This window comes from Acipenser ruthenus, chromosome 5 (assembly GCF_902713425.1).
Source record: "Acipenser ruthenus chromosome 5, fAciRut3.2 maternal haplotype, whole genome shotgun sequence".
Lineage (NCBI taxonomy): Eukaryota > Metazoa > Chordata > Actinopteri > Acipenseriformes > Acipenseridae > Acipenser > Acipenser ruthenus.
Genome location: NC_081193.1, coordinates 71,179,852 through 71,193,826, shown reverse-complemented (window position 1 = coordinate 71,193,826; position 13,975 = coordinate 71,179,852). Strand labels below are relative to the sequence as shown.

Below are 13,975 nucleotides of genomic sequence, written 5' to 3'. Positions count from 1 at the left end.
TCCTCTTGGTTGTCTGCTTGCTTACTTCGGTTGATATTTTTGACTGTCTGAATTCATAGAATGCACCTATGCAAGGGAAGGACGCAAATATCCTCCTCCTTACAGACAAGGTAACCGCTTTTGTTTAAAAACCTGGACATTTGGGCCTCTTGACCTAAGTAGAAGACGACCTGTGACTCTCCCTTTCAAACATTGAACCTCACACTGATCTGCTTTGCAGTACCAGGCCAAATCTACCACTGACTTACAACAGCAGCACTATTACTAGTACTATTAGACTTGATTTTGGTATCTCTGAACAAACACATTAGCCATGCTGGGTGGCAGTATCCAATACAATAATATGTTGTGTGTAGGGTGTCTCTTCACTGTGATTGGTTGATTTTTGATATATGATTTATTGCTGTTGTAGTGGATGGGGGCTCCAAGATAAAAAAAATAAATATACAAAAACATGCTAAGCTGGGGTGAGTAAAAAAAAAAGCCTGAGAACACCTGAGCTACAGTAGTAGGCCAATGGCTTATTAGGTTTCTACCGAAAAAGACAACCACGGTAAAGGACAATAAAAGAGAAATGTAAACTTGCCATGTTTGGTTTTTGTTCACACTACAGTATTGTTCTCCTTGTGTTTTTTTTTTTTTTTTTTCCTTTGTGGTTGCTGGGTGCCAGCAGCCTTTTTCCGACGGTTGTGTTCAACAAGACCTTCCGGTAATGGCCAGGTTTTGTGTTCAGCCCATTGCCTTGGGTATAATAAAAGTGAATTTATTTATTTAACCTTATTTTGATTTTAAAAGTTGTTTTTCTTGTCACCAGTGCCACTTTAAGACACAGATTCAGTATCCTTTCAAATGTCACAAAAAAGTGTTTTGCAACTTTCCATACAATTTTATCTGCATATTTAGGTAACATATTCCATATAGAACAAGTGCGAAAGAAGACCACCTTCTTTAGCTACATATTTGAACTGTTGTTGCTTTAAATTATCGTAAACGGGTCGTTTTGTGACAAATCATGACTGTGTGTTTTCTAAATACAGGCCTGTGACCAGATAATATAACATCTTTAGGTAGGCTTCATAAGCTATCAAAACAAAAGGGCTTTAAAACAAATAAAACACAGTAACTGGTCTTCATTGTTGTTTACTCTCTACAGTACACAGTCAGAAAATGCAAACAACCACAGTTGTACAGTAACTGTTTGGTTCTGGCAAGATCATAGGCTTTACTGTAAATTAAACTGTATAAACTGTTACAGCATACAGTAGTACTCTACTCACCAAAATCCATTGGGACTGATGAATAACTGCAGAATGACAGGGTGTGGCATTTGTTGTCAATTTTATCCAATCCACACCATTTGATTACTAAGAATATGTCATTTTTGCATCTTCAGATACATGCAAATGCTTGTAAGGAGCAAGCTGTCTCAAGGGGTAGCCTATGTAACGCTGTCTGTCATTTTTTCCAATAATCCGGACAATGGTTTTCACATCAGTTGTTTATTAAAGGGTAGTAGTTCATTGACCAGTAAAGTGACATTCATACAGCAAGGATGGTTTTAAGTAAATCACAAATGTTCAGTTTGAGCTCAGAGTGGGTTACTTCAAAACCTGTAGGCATCTACACTCCACGGCACTCCACTGCGTGCATCTTTCTGTAGTACGTCAGTCAGCCCGTTTTTATAATCTTTGTCTGATTTTGATTGAAAGACTCAAGTCAAAACCAGGAAATGTGATGTTGGACTGATTGAGTTGATTGCCAGCTTTTTTAAAAATACTGAGAATTTATTAGTGCAAATGGCAATTATAGGTACTTGTATCTTTTCTCAAACCTGGTGAGTGTCTGATATCAGCAGTTTGAGCAACACAAGGAATTGATAATGATCTGTCAGACACTTTCAGTGCTGTTCAGCACATTTACTGTAAATTGTAAAAATCATGTTGTATTGTGGGTGCCAAACTGTGTGTACAGGAGCAGTGTGTAAAAAGCAGTACTGTAGTAGTGTGTGTAGTATGACAGTAGCAGATTTATATAGGTTTGGCACTGTACAGTAACTACACAAGTCTGTGCAATACAATCATGTCTGGTTTCACAGACAAATTGCCTTGACATGCGTCTCGGTTTATTGCAGTGTTGTTTGTGGGTGAAAAGCATGAACTGAACATGTCGTCATTACAGCAAAAAGTTGAATCTGACAACAGACCTGTTTTGTAAAATGTGGCTAGCCATAGATGGAAGGTATGTTTCTAGATACTGATTTACAGTACTGTTAATGTTCATTGCTGTCATATGTGGCTTTTTCGCATCTAGAATATCTAGCCAAAAGAGAGTACAATATTGGGGTTTTCTTCTTCTTATTTTTAATTTGAAACTGATTTACAGCTTTAGTACCTCTAGTAATTGACTAACCAAGGTCTCCAATATATACCGAGCATCAAAAGAAACTTATCACTATTATAACACTAAGAAAAAAAATAAGGTACATAAATGATGGACATTGACAAAATGTTTTTGATCATTCATCCTTGACCATGACACGCTTGAGTGACTATGACTGAAGCATTTGCACTTAATCACCTAATTAGTGAGACAGTTGATTGGACACTGGATATGGATTGATTTCAGCTGTTGAATTGCAAGCTTGAATAAAAGCAATAAAGAAAATCACAGAAAAAATACAATATGCCACATCTGTCAAGAGAGCAGCGCCTTTGTGCAATCGGCATGTTGGAGGCTGGATTAGGGCAGCGTACTGTGGCTCGCCGTCTTGGGTGCTCACAGCCAGCAATTTCAAACCTGGCAAGACAGTATAACGAGACACACACTGTCAATGACAGGCCACGAATTGGAAGACCAAGAGTCACAACACCTGCCCAAGATAGACAGACAGGTCTTTTTGCAGCATCTTTGTGATGTCAATCGTTAATCAGCACAATAAAAAGTCACTGGACCTGCTCTAAAACAGTTTGGCATTTTGATCACATCTAGTGAATTTTATCCAAATATAAGTGAAGTTTATTTTGATGCTCAAATATAAGTGATAAGTTTATTTTGATGCTCAGTATAAATAAGATTTCCACTTTTTTTAATTAATTTTTTTATTTTGGTCGTCGCCAATGGTTTTTACCCCGGTTTTCTCCCCAATTTCGAATGCCCAATTATTATTTTTCGGGAAACGGAGGCTGAAACACGAGTCCTCCGAAAGGTGTCCCTCCCAATCCGTCATTTTTCGCACTGCGGATCCACAGCAAAGCCACAAGGCTCATAGTGTCGGAGGACAACACAGATCCACTGCAGACCCACAGGCGCCCTATCAGCCATAGGGGTCCCTGATGCATGGTGAACCGTGGATTGCCCTGCCGACCTAATCCCTCCTACCCGAGTGGCGCTCGACCAATTGTGTGCCATCCCCTAGGAACCCCCGGTCACAGTCGGCAATGACAGCCTGGATTCAAATCTGCGATCTCCAGGCTATAGAGCGCATCCTGCATGCCACACAGAGCGCCTTTTACTGGATGCGCCACTCGGGATTTCCACTTTGAATAACTTGGCATCAGCAACAGTCACGTTTTTATATTTATAACATGACCGTCTGCTACTGTCTACAGTAGTGCTTTTCATTATGAAGTCTTTATAAAAGGGGCTGTCCGGTACAACAATTGTACTCAATTAATTGCCTCATAAAACCACTGTATAACATGTTTGACATGCACTGTATTTATTGGTTGTAAATTTGAAGGAGACTGAAGCACTTGGCCCTAATTCACCGTGGTACTTTTTTGTTGTTGTTAATGTAAGATTGACTCCCAATATGGAGCAAATCTCCCGGTAACAAACACAAAATATAGCTATCAGAATAACAGACATCTCCATGCTACAGTATTTGGTCTTCACTGTTTACTCTAGTTCATCGCACAGTTCATAAACTCACTGCAGTCTGTGCCAAAGAAGATATCTGGAACACTGAGTTATAGATGCTGAAGTCCAGCTGGTATGCAAAATGCATTGGTCATCACAACAGTAAACAATAGTGACATTTGACTGGCAGTATGTGCTATATTTATCAGGCAAAATCTCAGAATACAAAAAAAATGTCAGACTTTTCACAATGGCACAATGAGTGCGAGATAAATTAAATGGAAACTGTATTTAAAAAAAAAAAAAAAAAATTGCATAACATTGCCTAATGATTCTGTCAGCAGAATTTCATACAGTTGCTTTGTTTTATTTATATAAAAATTCCAAACATTAATGATAAATTGTGGTGTCTTGAAAAGGCCTGTGGACACAGTTTTATGAAAAGACTCATTTATAGGAAAGTATTTATGCGTGGTAGGCCTTTTGAGTCTGCTTGCGTATATCGATAGAGGCTCTGTCCCTGGGCTGAATCACTGGGAGGCAAACTAGCCTCCTGGAATAGAAAAAAAAACCTAGCCATTCGGGACACTTGCCAGAGACGAAATTATCCTGTAAGAATTCCTAATGTACAAGTTGTGAATACACAGAACTGTTAAAGATGTAGGCCTAGGCCCTATGGTTTGAAATTATGTTATACCATGCATTGGCTTCAGTGCCATTTTTAATTTTTTAATTTTTTATTTTATGCAATTTCAACTTTGAAAAGTCTTGGAAGATACAGCGCTATAGATGAGCTTTCTGATTCCCTTTCCAGAATTCCACTGCTTTTCTTGAGCATAGGGGAAGGTGAATGTCAGAGTTAGAAAGCCAGCATTGTAAACACACTGACAGGGAAAGATGTTGCATAGTTAAGACAGTAAAAAGCCTAAGGGTTTATGTCTAGTAAATGCAAACCATAAAATATTTGACAAAGACTACTGTGTATAGTGTAGTAAAGTACTGTAGTACTTGGAAACAATGGCAGGCTGTGGTTTTATATTTTATTAAATAGCTTGCATTGCTATTCTAACTTGCTTTCAGTGAAAACTTAGTCTGAAAGCATATCTTGATATAGGCCTAATGTAGGTTATGTGAATGGACAATGGAAATTAATATAGTTCCAGAAATAGTTTTGTAAATAACTGCAGTTTAGATGCTCTGAGACTTTTTATGAATTGCATTTTAATAATCTTTGTATTCTTCAAAAAACGTACACAGTGTGGTGATTCAATATAAAGCTTGTACAGTATGTTACACAAGTAACTGTAAGATATGTCTTGTTTAAGGGTTAGTTTGATATCCTTAATCCTATAGCCCCTTTCAGACTGGAGCTCCTACCCAAGTCCCGACCTGGGTTTTGGCTACCCGGGTCACAGTCCAGCGTAGTGTGAAACCACGTACTCGCGTCGACCCTAGCTCGAGGGAGACAAAATGCAGGGTGGGCATCCATAAGCGGACGAAGTAACAAACAGCCACGTCTGCGTGAAGGTTTTACCTCCGCAAGGAACTTGCGAGCCATTTCTGTTTACTGTTTCAAAATATATTTGTTGATTTGACACACACCATGAGCCAGATTGGTGTGGAGGACGAAGAAACATTTGCTCTAATCAACATTTGGGTCGACCGATTCAATCCAGAGAAACTTGAATGGAAGTGTCTGTAACAAGCATTCCCTCTTGAAAGCCTGAACAGATGAATGTGTGGTCCTGTGAACGTTGCTGCTTCTGGGGCATTGCGTACTTGCTAGTGTCACCCAGGTCGACCCTGCTTCTTTAAAAAGCAGTGTGGAATTGTGTAGCTGAGCTGGTATGTCTTTGCCGTAGAGTATATCTCATTTCTGAACCAGACGTGCATGCATCTGTTTGCCAATGTACTGGAGATGCTCATCCATTTGACTACAGTACATGTCTGCTAGTAGTAAGTAGTTACAGTACATGTAATGGTCATGGATGCCATGAACATCCTATTTAAACAATAATTTATCCATGCACTATAACTCCTAGTAATACTCTAGGTACTGTAATTAGCCAACAGTAAAACAAATATTTGAGCTGCACTGAACAAAATAAGAAAAGTATTGGTAAATCTGCTTCTGTCAAATACAGCAAGATCTCCAATAACTGGAGATGGCTGGGTTGTTTGATTTCTCTCTGTACGTACCTGACAACTGATACCTATTGTAAATTAGGCAGTCATGTCATTATTTATTTAGCCTGTGAAACAACTGTAGAGTAGTGATGTCCATGAGCCTCCTCTCAAATCTGACCTGTCGTATTTACTGGCTTCATTATTGCTGCTGGGGAAGCAGCTTTTATGTGGCAGGGAATGTGTGACACACACACACACACACACACACCATTTAATAGGGGGTGACAAAACACTGGCATCGCTAGTAATAGAGAGGATATTCCATGTGCTGTAATTAAGTACTGTACTATACTGGAGCATGCTTCAGTTGGATTTGGCATTCATTGTAATACTACTTTTTTTTTCCCCTTCACTGCCTGGATGATTTTTGTGTTGGTGCACATTTCCACCTAGTGGCCTAGTGTTTGTGACTTAATGTTTTCTTTGAGTGGTACTTGCACACAGTATCATCTTGTCGCTGTATACATTTGGCAAGAATCTTCAAACTTAATGCAAACTTTCCACACCGGCTGTACCTACTGCAGTTTAGGGGGTCTTCATTTGGTGAAGATATATTGTTTTCGCACCATCTTTATATTGACTGTGGGTGTAATGCATATTCTGAGCAGATGAATTAAAAATGGAACCAAGCTTAGAAAATTAGGTTTATTTAGTTGTTATTTTTTGTAATTATTCCAATTCTTACCCCAGTAACGTTCCTCTTCATTTTTGTATTCTGTTTTTTAGGCAACCTGACAAACTAGTAGTGGTGTGGACCCGAAGAAGCAGGCGGAAATCTTCCAAGGTTGGTTTCTTTGGAAATTCAGCTACTGTGCTACATGTGCATACATTGAGTGCCAGGCCCTTGCAAAGTAAAAGCATGTCGATTTGGAGGCTGTTGCTAGAAGTAAGAAAGCAAGATAGAGAATCAATATAAGTAATAAAAACCTGATGTCACTCACTATACTGTTTTTTCTTTTTATGTCAAATTTCATATTTTGCCATTAAACTTGGGGTTATTTACAATAGGTATATGATATATTTAAAAGTAACCTCATTTATGCAGGTACTGGAAGTGATTCAACATTGTGCTGTGTGTGACAATTTTTTTTTTTTTTTTGCAGTCCCACAGCTGGCAGCCTGGTATTAAAAATCCTTACCGGGGTGTTGTTGTATGGCCAGTTCCAGAGAACATTGAGATCACTGTGACACTTTTTAAGGTAAGAGTTTTAATAAATGATCAATGCACCTTGCAGTCAATTATAATCCCTTTCTAGTCAAATGTCACGTTATTACCGTTAATACTAACACCTCTGCAGACTGGATGTAGAGTCGGATAACAGCAACTAATGTTTTATGGATGTTGGTAAAGTGACAAATAAAGTCCTGCTTGTTGATTTATCTTTGCCTGCATTAACTATCGTATAAGTGAATGGTTTATTTTCCATTTCCTGTTAACAAAAAAATATGCAACACATTGCACACAATCATTGTGTTGCAGTGTACAGTAGGTTAATATTTCATAAAACGGAATTGCAATGCAGTGTATTTCATATTATTTCTAAAAGGCATTGTACCTGAAGCTGAATACACATTAGTCATGATGGGTTGCACTATCCTCCTGCAGCAGATGGGGAAAATATAGAATCATCTTGATGGGCTAGTCTAATTTGTACAAATTTGAGTGACGTTTTCCTGGGCAAGGTGTGATACAAACCCTAGTTAATTCTGTGAAGGGCACCTTCCTGCATCAAAGGACAGTAATAGAGAGGCAATCTGATAGTAGTGCACATATTGTTCTTTTGCTAGTACTGTTCTGGCTGCAATATACAATAAAAAGCATCTCTTCAAATTGGAGTATTGACTGAGAAATTAATAAAAGGATAATGTGGGGCAGCGGTGTGGAGTAGTGGTTAGGGCTCTGGCCTCTTGACCGGAGGGTCGTGGGTTCAATCCGCGGTGGGGGATACTGCTGCTGTACCCTTGAGCAAGGTACTTTACCTAGATTGCTTCAGTAAAAACCCAACTGTATCAATGGGTAATTGTATGTATAAATAATGTGATAGCTTGTAACAATTGTAAGTCGCAATGGATAAGGGCGTCTGCTAAAAAATAAATAAATAAATAATAAATAAATAATGTAAGTGTAGGTTGTGCCAGTCAATGTATCACATTGCACATTTAGAGAAAGCTAAGAGTTGTGTGTTCTGTCTTTTATATTTATTCACTGAGCATACACTGAATTCATTCGTATTATATTGTAAACAAATGAAGCTGAAAGCATTTTCATAACTTTTAATGAAAAATCATTGCTTTTAAATGACATAAAATGATTAGATTTAAGAAACAAGCTGATTTAACAAGAATACAATTAAGTAGGAACGCTTGGTGTACCCCTTTCAGAAGCAGTTTAGAATATTGTTTTGTTGACAAAAAAATAAATAAATAAACTCTTATATTCAGTAAAAACTTAAACTTTAAGTCTAGACCTAGGGTAAGTTCTGAAACCTAATGCACAGGTGTGAAAATCCCATGAAAGATCACTTTCAACAACATTGGTCTACTTATGAACAGTTATCATAACTTAATACCGGAAGGATCCTTTTTCTTCATAAGCAAGCAAACGCTACATCTTTATTGGTAATTTAAAATATGCTGAGTGGCTGTATTCTGTGGTTACTGTAGGGAGGGAGAAATGCTGAAGCTGACTGACTTACCAGCTGCAGGTTCTGGCAGTCAATACTCCCAGATCAGATTATGAACAGCTTTTAAAGCAAATAAACAAGAAAAAAAAAAAACTAGCGATAAAACACATTGAAATAAAGTGTGTTTTAAAATATATATTAAAGAAAAACAAAAATGTACTGGTACATTTTTTTTAAAGAAAACATAGCGAGAGGGAGGTGTTCAAAGTAATGTTTTGCCTGGCAGACCATCCTGTGGAGATTTCTGTCTAGGAAGCTGATAAATTACTAATTCTTACTCTTTTTACATCTCTTTTATAATTAATTCAACAGATATTACTTGGGGATGGCTTACAGGCTAAAATTGTTTTTACAGTTAACATGTCTTGTCTCTTGTATGTAGCTATGGCCAAACGTTTTGCATCACTTAGAATTTTAGGATTTAGACAAGGATTTAGAATTTTAGGATTTAGTTTTTAAAAAAAAAAAACCCTATATGAACATAATTTAGATGCTTTTATTTGACATCATGTAATCAAAGAAACTACTAAATAATATTGGAAAGTCTACCACAAGCCATAATAGTAGTACAGTATTTCATGTTGGATTTCAAAATGCCACATTTTTCAATTTGTCGGTTTTTCATTAAGTAAGTATATGGAAAACTACAAAGCGTTATGTAATTCAATATATTAACAAAACATTATTCAGCAGGTTTCATTCGACTTCATGAAGCAAAAGTAGTTAATTGTATTGGGTGATGCAAACTTTTGCCCATACATGTATATTTTGTCTACATTGTAGATTTAGTATTTTAGGACATCCCAGTAAATCGTCTGGAAGAATCTAAATGTTTTGAATAAAGAAACCACACATTCAATACAACAATATATACAATACAATAATTTATAGCCACACACCATACACTTTCGAATATAATATTTACCGTTTTTACAAATATTGATAGAATTTCTGTATGTTATATTCATTATATTCATATGTATATAACAAAATCTTATTTTGACAGAACAGCATAATCATCAACCAGAAGCATCCTGGTTTGGTATAATACAGTTCAGGGCACTGAAAGTTGTACTGTACTTTTACTACTTCCTGGGCCATGGGCAACGAGCGAATAGTCTTGTCACCCCATGTTTGTAAAGGAATCTCACCATGTCTTCTGCAGTTTAATCTCATGAGGTAACAGTCGAAGAATTAATCTTTTAATATCCCAAAATATACAAAAATATAACACAAAATACTCCTACAGCCTTTCCTAATAACAATTAATAAACACATGTCAAATGGGCACTTCTCAATAGAGGGGCCTGGAGCAGCTGCAAGCCAGGCTGCAGCTGTTCCCTGTACTGTCTGCTTCAGGGCCAGAAGTGTGCACTGGAGTAACCTGGTGTGAAATATCTCCACTTCTACTTTCCTCCCATCCACAGGACATCTGCCTGTCCTTTTCATTTAGGAAGACACTGTAGACTGAGCCAGGGCAATGCAGGGCATGGAACTGGACCCTAGCCAGGCCTGGAACACATGGAAATAGATGGCATGGGCAGGTGTTTCATTGTGCTTGGTACCAGTTTCAATTTCAGATTTGATACAAGGATGCAAATTGGCATTTTTTTTACTTTTGGAAATCACTGTGGGCCTACAGAAAAAAGTGATAATAACAATAATAAACAATGGTCGATGATAATAATATAGTGGTCTGTATACTGTATGTTATCCACAGTGACTGTAGGGATGCAGCTCCTTGGTAAGGAGTTTTAGTGAAAGCAATTGTAGCTACAAATGATACTGAAGGCTTTTAACTTGTTAAAGCAGGAATATGTATGCACATGCTTGAACCTGGGCTTGTATTATAGTTGTTTACGAAACCATTGTCCAACTTTCTTTCTACATGTTTTTAAACAAGCTTTGCAGTGCAAATGCAAGCTGCTGAAGGGGATTTCCTTAGCTGAACTGGCACAGATACAAATACAAATATCAATCAATATGTCTGTGCCACTGTTTAAAATCACCATGCCAACAGTATTTTCCCAAACCAAAAACTAAAATCTTCATACAATTCCAAAGCAAACGATAACGACAAGCCAAACTGAAAAAGTGTTCAGCGGCAGCTTTTTTGTGGGCTCATCACGCATGCTGATAATATTTACATCCCCTTTATCATTTTGATATTGTAACATAAAATCTAAAGTTATGAAAAGGTTTACCCGATTGATTCTGTCAGCCCCTCAGTGGGGAAAACCATGACTTTATAGTCTAGGTGTTCAGATGTCTAGGGCTGTTTTTCTTTTTGGTGTATTTAAAATGGTTAGTTGATGTGAGGTGCTGGTGCTAAGATTATCCAAACCTTTATTAAAAAAAAAAAAAAATACATTGCATGAAGTAGACACTGAAGCTGGACGTTGTCAAGTGTGTCACACCTTTTACTGTGTGCAGACCTAATTTTAGACCTAATACCCAAATGCAGAAGTATTGAAGTATTGAATCTGCAAAACAACCGAATGCGATGCTACGGACATGGGCATCTGCATCCGAAAACAACTTCATAGTACTGTAATTGGAGGAACTACCTAGTTTACTACCTGGTTCCAAAAATAGAAAAATAAGCAAATAAGCACCTGGATTCAAAGGGGTGCACCTGGAGTGCAAATATCTGCAAGCAGCCTTATTAGATACATCTTTAGAGAAGGTCATTATAATAACAGGCTTTTTTAAACCAGCATATAAAGGAGAATGTCTTTGTTTTTTGGGGGCTGGCAGTGGCCCGAGTACAAGCTTTCGCGTGTGTGCGTGTGTGTTGTTTTTGTGCTGATATAAATCTAGGTGACGTTCTAAATTAGAAGTGTTTCCTTTCTCCCCACTTTATACATTTTATTTAATCAGAAACTGTTTTAAATGCTGCCAGACATATGATCTCAGTCACTCTGATGCCAACATGTTGTGTTTTTTTTTTTTAATAATTTCAATTTTGAAAACCATTAGCTGCAGTTCTGCTCAGGAAAATAATAATTAAAAAAATACAATAAAATAAAAATAAAAAAAGTCTTAATACAATAGCACTGTATTCAGCTTATTTGTCACAGTTGTGTAAAAAATAAATATGACTTGCATAATAATGGCTTCACAAATGCTTTTTTTTTGTTTGTTTTAAACTTACATTTTGGTTTTACTGAAAACTGATTAGATGTCTGAAAGTGTTGATAAAAAAAAAAGTGAACCGATCATAACCGATTTGCATCCCTAATATAAAGCAGGTATCAAACTTAATGATAATTGTTTCAATTATTAATTCCTTCCTCTTAATAAATATTATATATTTTTAGGATCCTCATGCAGAAGAGTTTGAAGACAAGGAATGGACATTCGTCATAGAAAATGTAAGTTGTTTTTCTTTTCTTATACATGTTAATGTCCCCTTTTTTTAGGTGTACAGGTTATCCCAGAAATCCTTGAATTCATGTATAAAGCTATGTTTATCATACTGGTACAGTAGTACTGGCTCAGATGAACTTTACCAGCTTTACACTGTCAGTCAGACAGTTGTTAGCAGCATTCAAAGTGAAATGAAGCAGTTGAGCTGCATTTCTCCCTTCCTCCCAATATTACCCTAATATCTCAGAGAAATTGATTGTTTTCACTGTTTGGCCCCTTTTTTAATAAAAGGCAGACATTTCCCAGAAACAAATTGATATAAAATAAAAACTGGGCCCTGTAAACATTATCATGTGTATTTAGTGCCCCATAGTGGATATAAAATGGTATTACATAATATAACTTTCCCAGTTTTCACCAGTAAATAGATGCAGTTAAAATCTCAATAATATATATATTTTTTTACAAAGAAAATTAATATATATATATATATATATATATATATATATATATATATATATATATATATATATATATATATATATATATATATATATATATATATTAATGTGGAATATTTACTGTCTCTGCTGTTGTTTTGGTTCTTGTGTTTTAAATGTTCTTATGGGCTGCTTGAGAATTAGTCTGAAACACGAGTATCTTCTGCTTATACATTAACTGCAGAACCTGTGTTGTCTCATGATGCCATGTATTCACTTTTCCTGTTTCAGCAGTTATCTGTCTTCTGGGCATTGCCGTAAATTGTGTACATAGAGATTTACAGTTTGCTTGGATTTTGTCTGCACTGAGCAAAAGGGAATTCTGTATGGTTAATTGCTTGGAAAAGCATTTTATTCACTGTCTATGCAACTGTGTGTGCTGTAAACAGGGTTTAACTGAAATGCATGCTGGAAAGTGGGTAATTTCAGGTTACAAAGGTCTTATTTGCGCAAATAAGTTGTAGATTCTCTGTGTGGATTGTTGACTCTTCTCCACTCTCTAAATTCCTTGTTCTTACTCAGCGGTTGACAGCAGTCCTAGATAGTAATTATTCTTCACAAAACAGGCATTTTTCAAATCTATATTATTGGATCTGTTTACTGTCAACCCTGTTCTGGTATCCAAGTGCCTACCTAATCTCACAAAGGTGTAAGGTACTGTATAGTATCAGAGCTTATTAATGCAGCAACATGAACTATTTTGTTGTTTTGTGTATTATTAATAGTTGGGTAAAAAGAAAGTGTGCAGTTTCAACTTAAAATAATATTTTATTTCAGAATTCTACAGTAATGTGTACAGAGAAGGCATGATTTATTTTGTGTGTTATCGTTATTATTTACAGAAGCCTATAGGCTAAAGTGAAAAAATGCACTGGGTATTTTGATTTGATTTTACGATATACTGTACAGTCAGTCTTAATGCAATGTGTACAAACAACATATTACAGAAATTGTATTTTTAACGAAAAGGGACACTTTTAATTACCCCAGGTAACCTGTCCTTGGTTTAGCGAGGGACTATTTCATATTTGTATAACCAGCGGAATCTAAATGAGCAAACACCACAATAATTTATCCTGAAATTGTAATTTCAGAGATTTTCAATGTTGCCTCAACCCTGCTTTGTACTCTTTTAAAATAAGGGGTAAGCAAATAGCCTGTACTTTTAGAGACATACTATTTGATTGTCCAAAGAGATAATTTCTTTTTTTTTTTTTTTTTTTTTATAAATTTAGTCGTCGCCAATTATTTTTACCCCGGTTTTCACCCCAATTTAGCATGCCCAATTATTATCTGTATCCCCGGCTCACCGCTCGCAACCCCCCCGCCGACTCAGGAAACGGAGGCTGAAACACGCGTCCTCCGAAACGTGCTCCT

General features: G+C 36.7%; 1 protein-coding gene across 12 annotated transcripts in view; it reads left to right on the top strand.

Annotated features, from left to right (window-relative positions):
* Positions 1–13,975, top strand: part of LOC117402982 (EH domain-binding protein 1-like) — a 157,118-nt gene that overhangs the window by 17,040 nt on the left and 126,103 nt on the right. For all 12 annotated transcript variants that reach the window (XM_034004751.3, XM_034004754.3, XM_034004748.3 and 9 more), the window contains exons 3-5: positions 6,772–6,829; positions 7,149–7,244; positions 12,050–12,103. In XM_034004751.3, the coding sequence (XP_033860642.3) occupies positions 6,772–6,829; positions 7,149–7,244; positions 12,050–12,103 (208 nt within the window). The remainder of the gene's footprint in view (positions 1–6,771; positions 6,830–7,148; positions 7,245–12,049; positions 12,104–13,975) is intronic.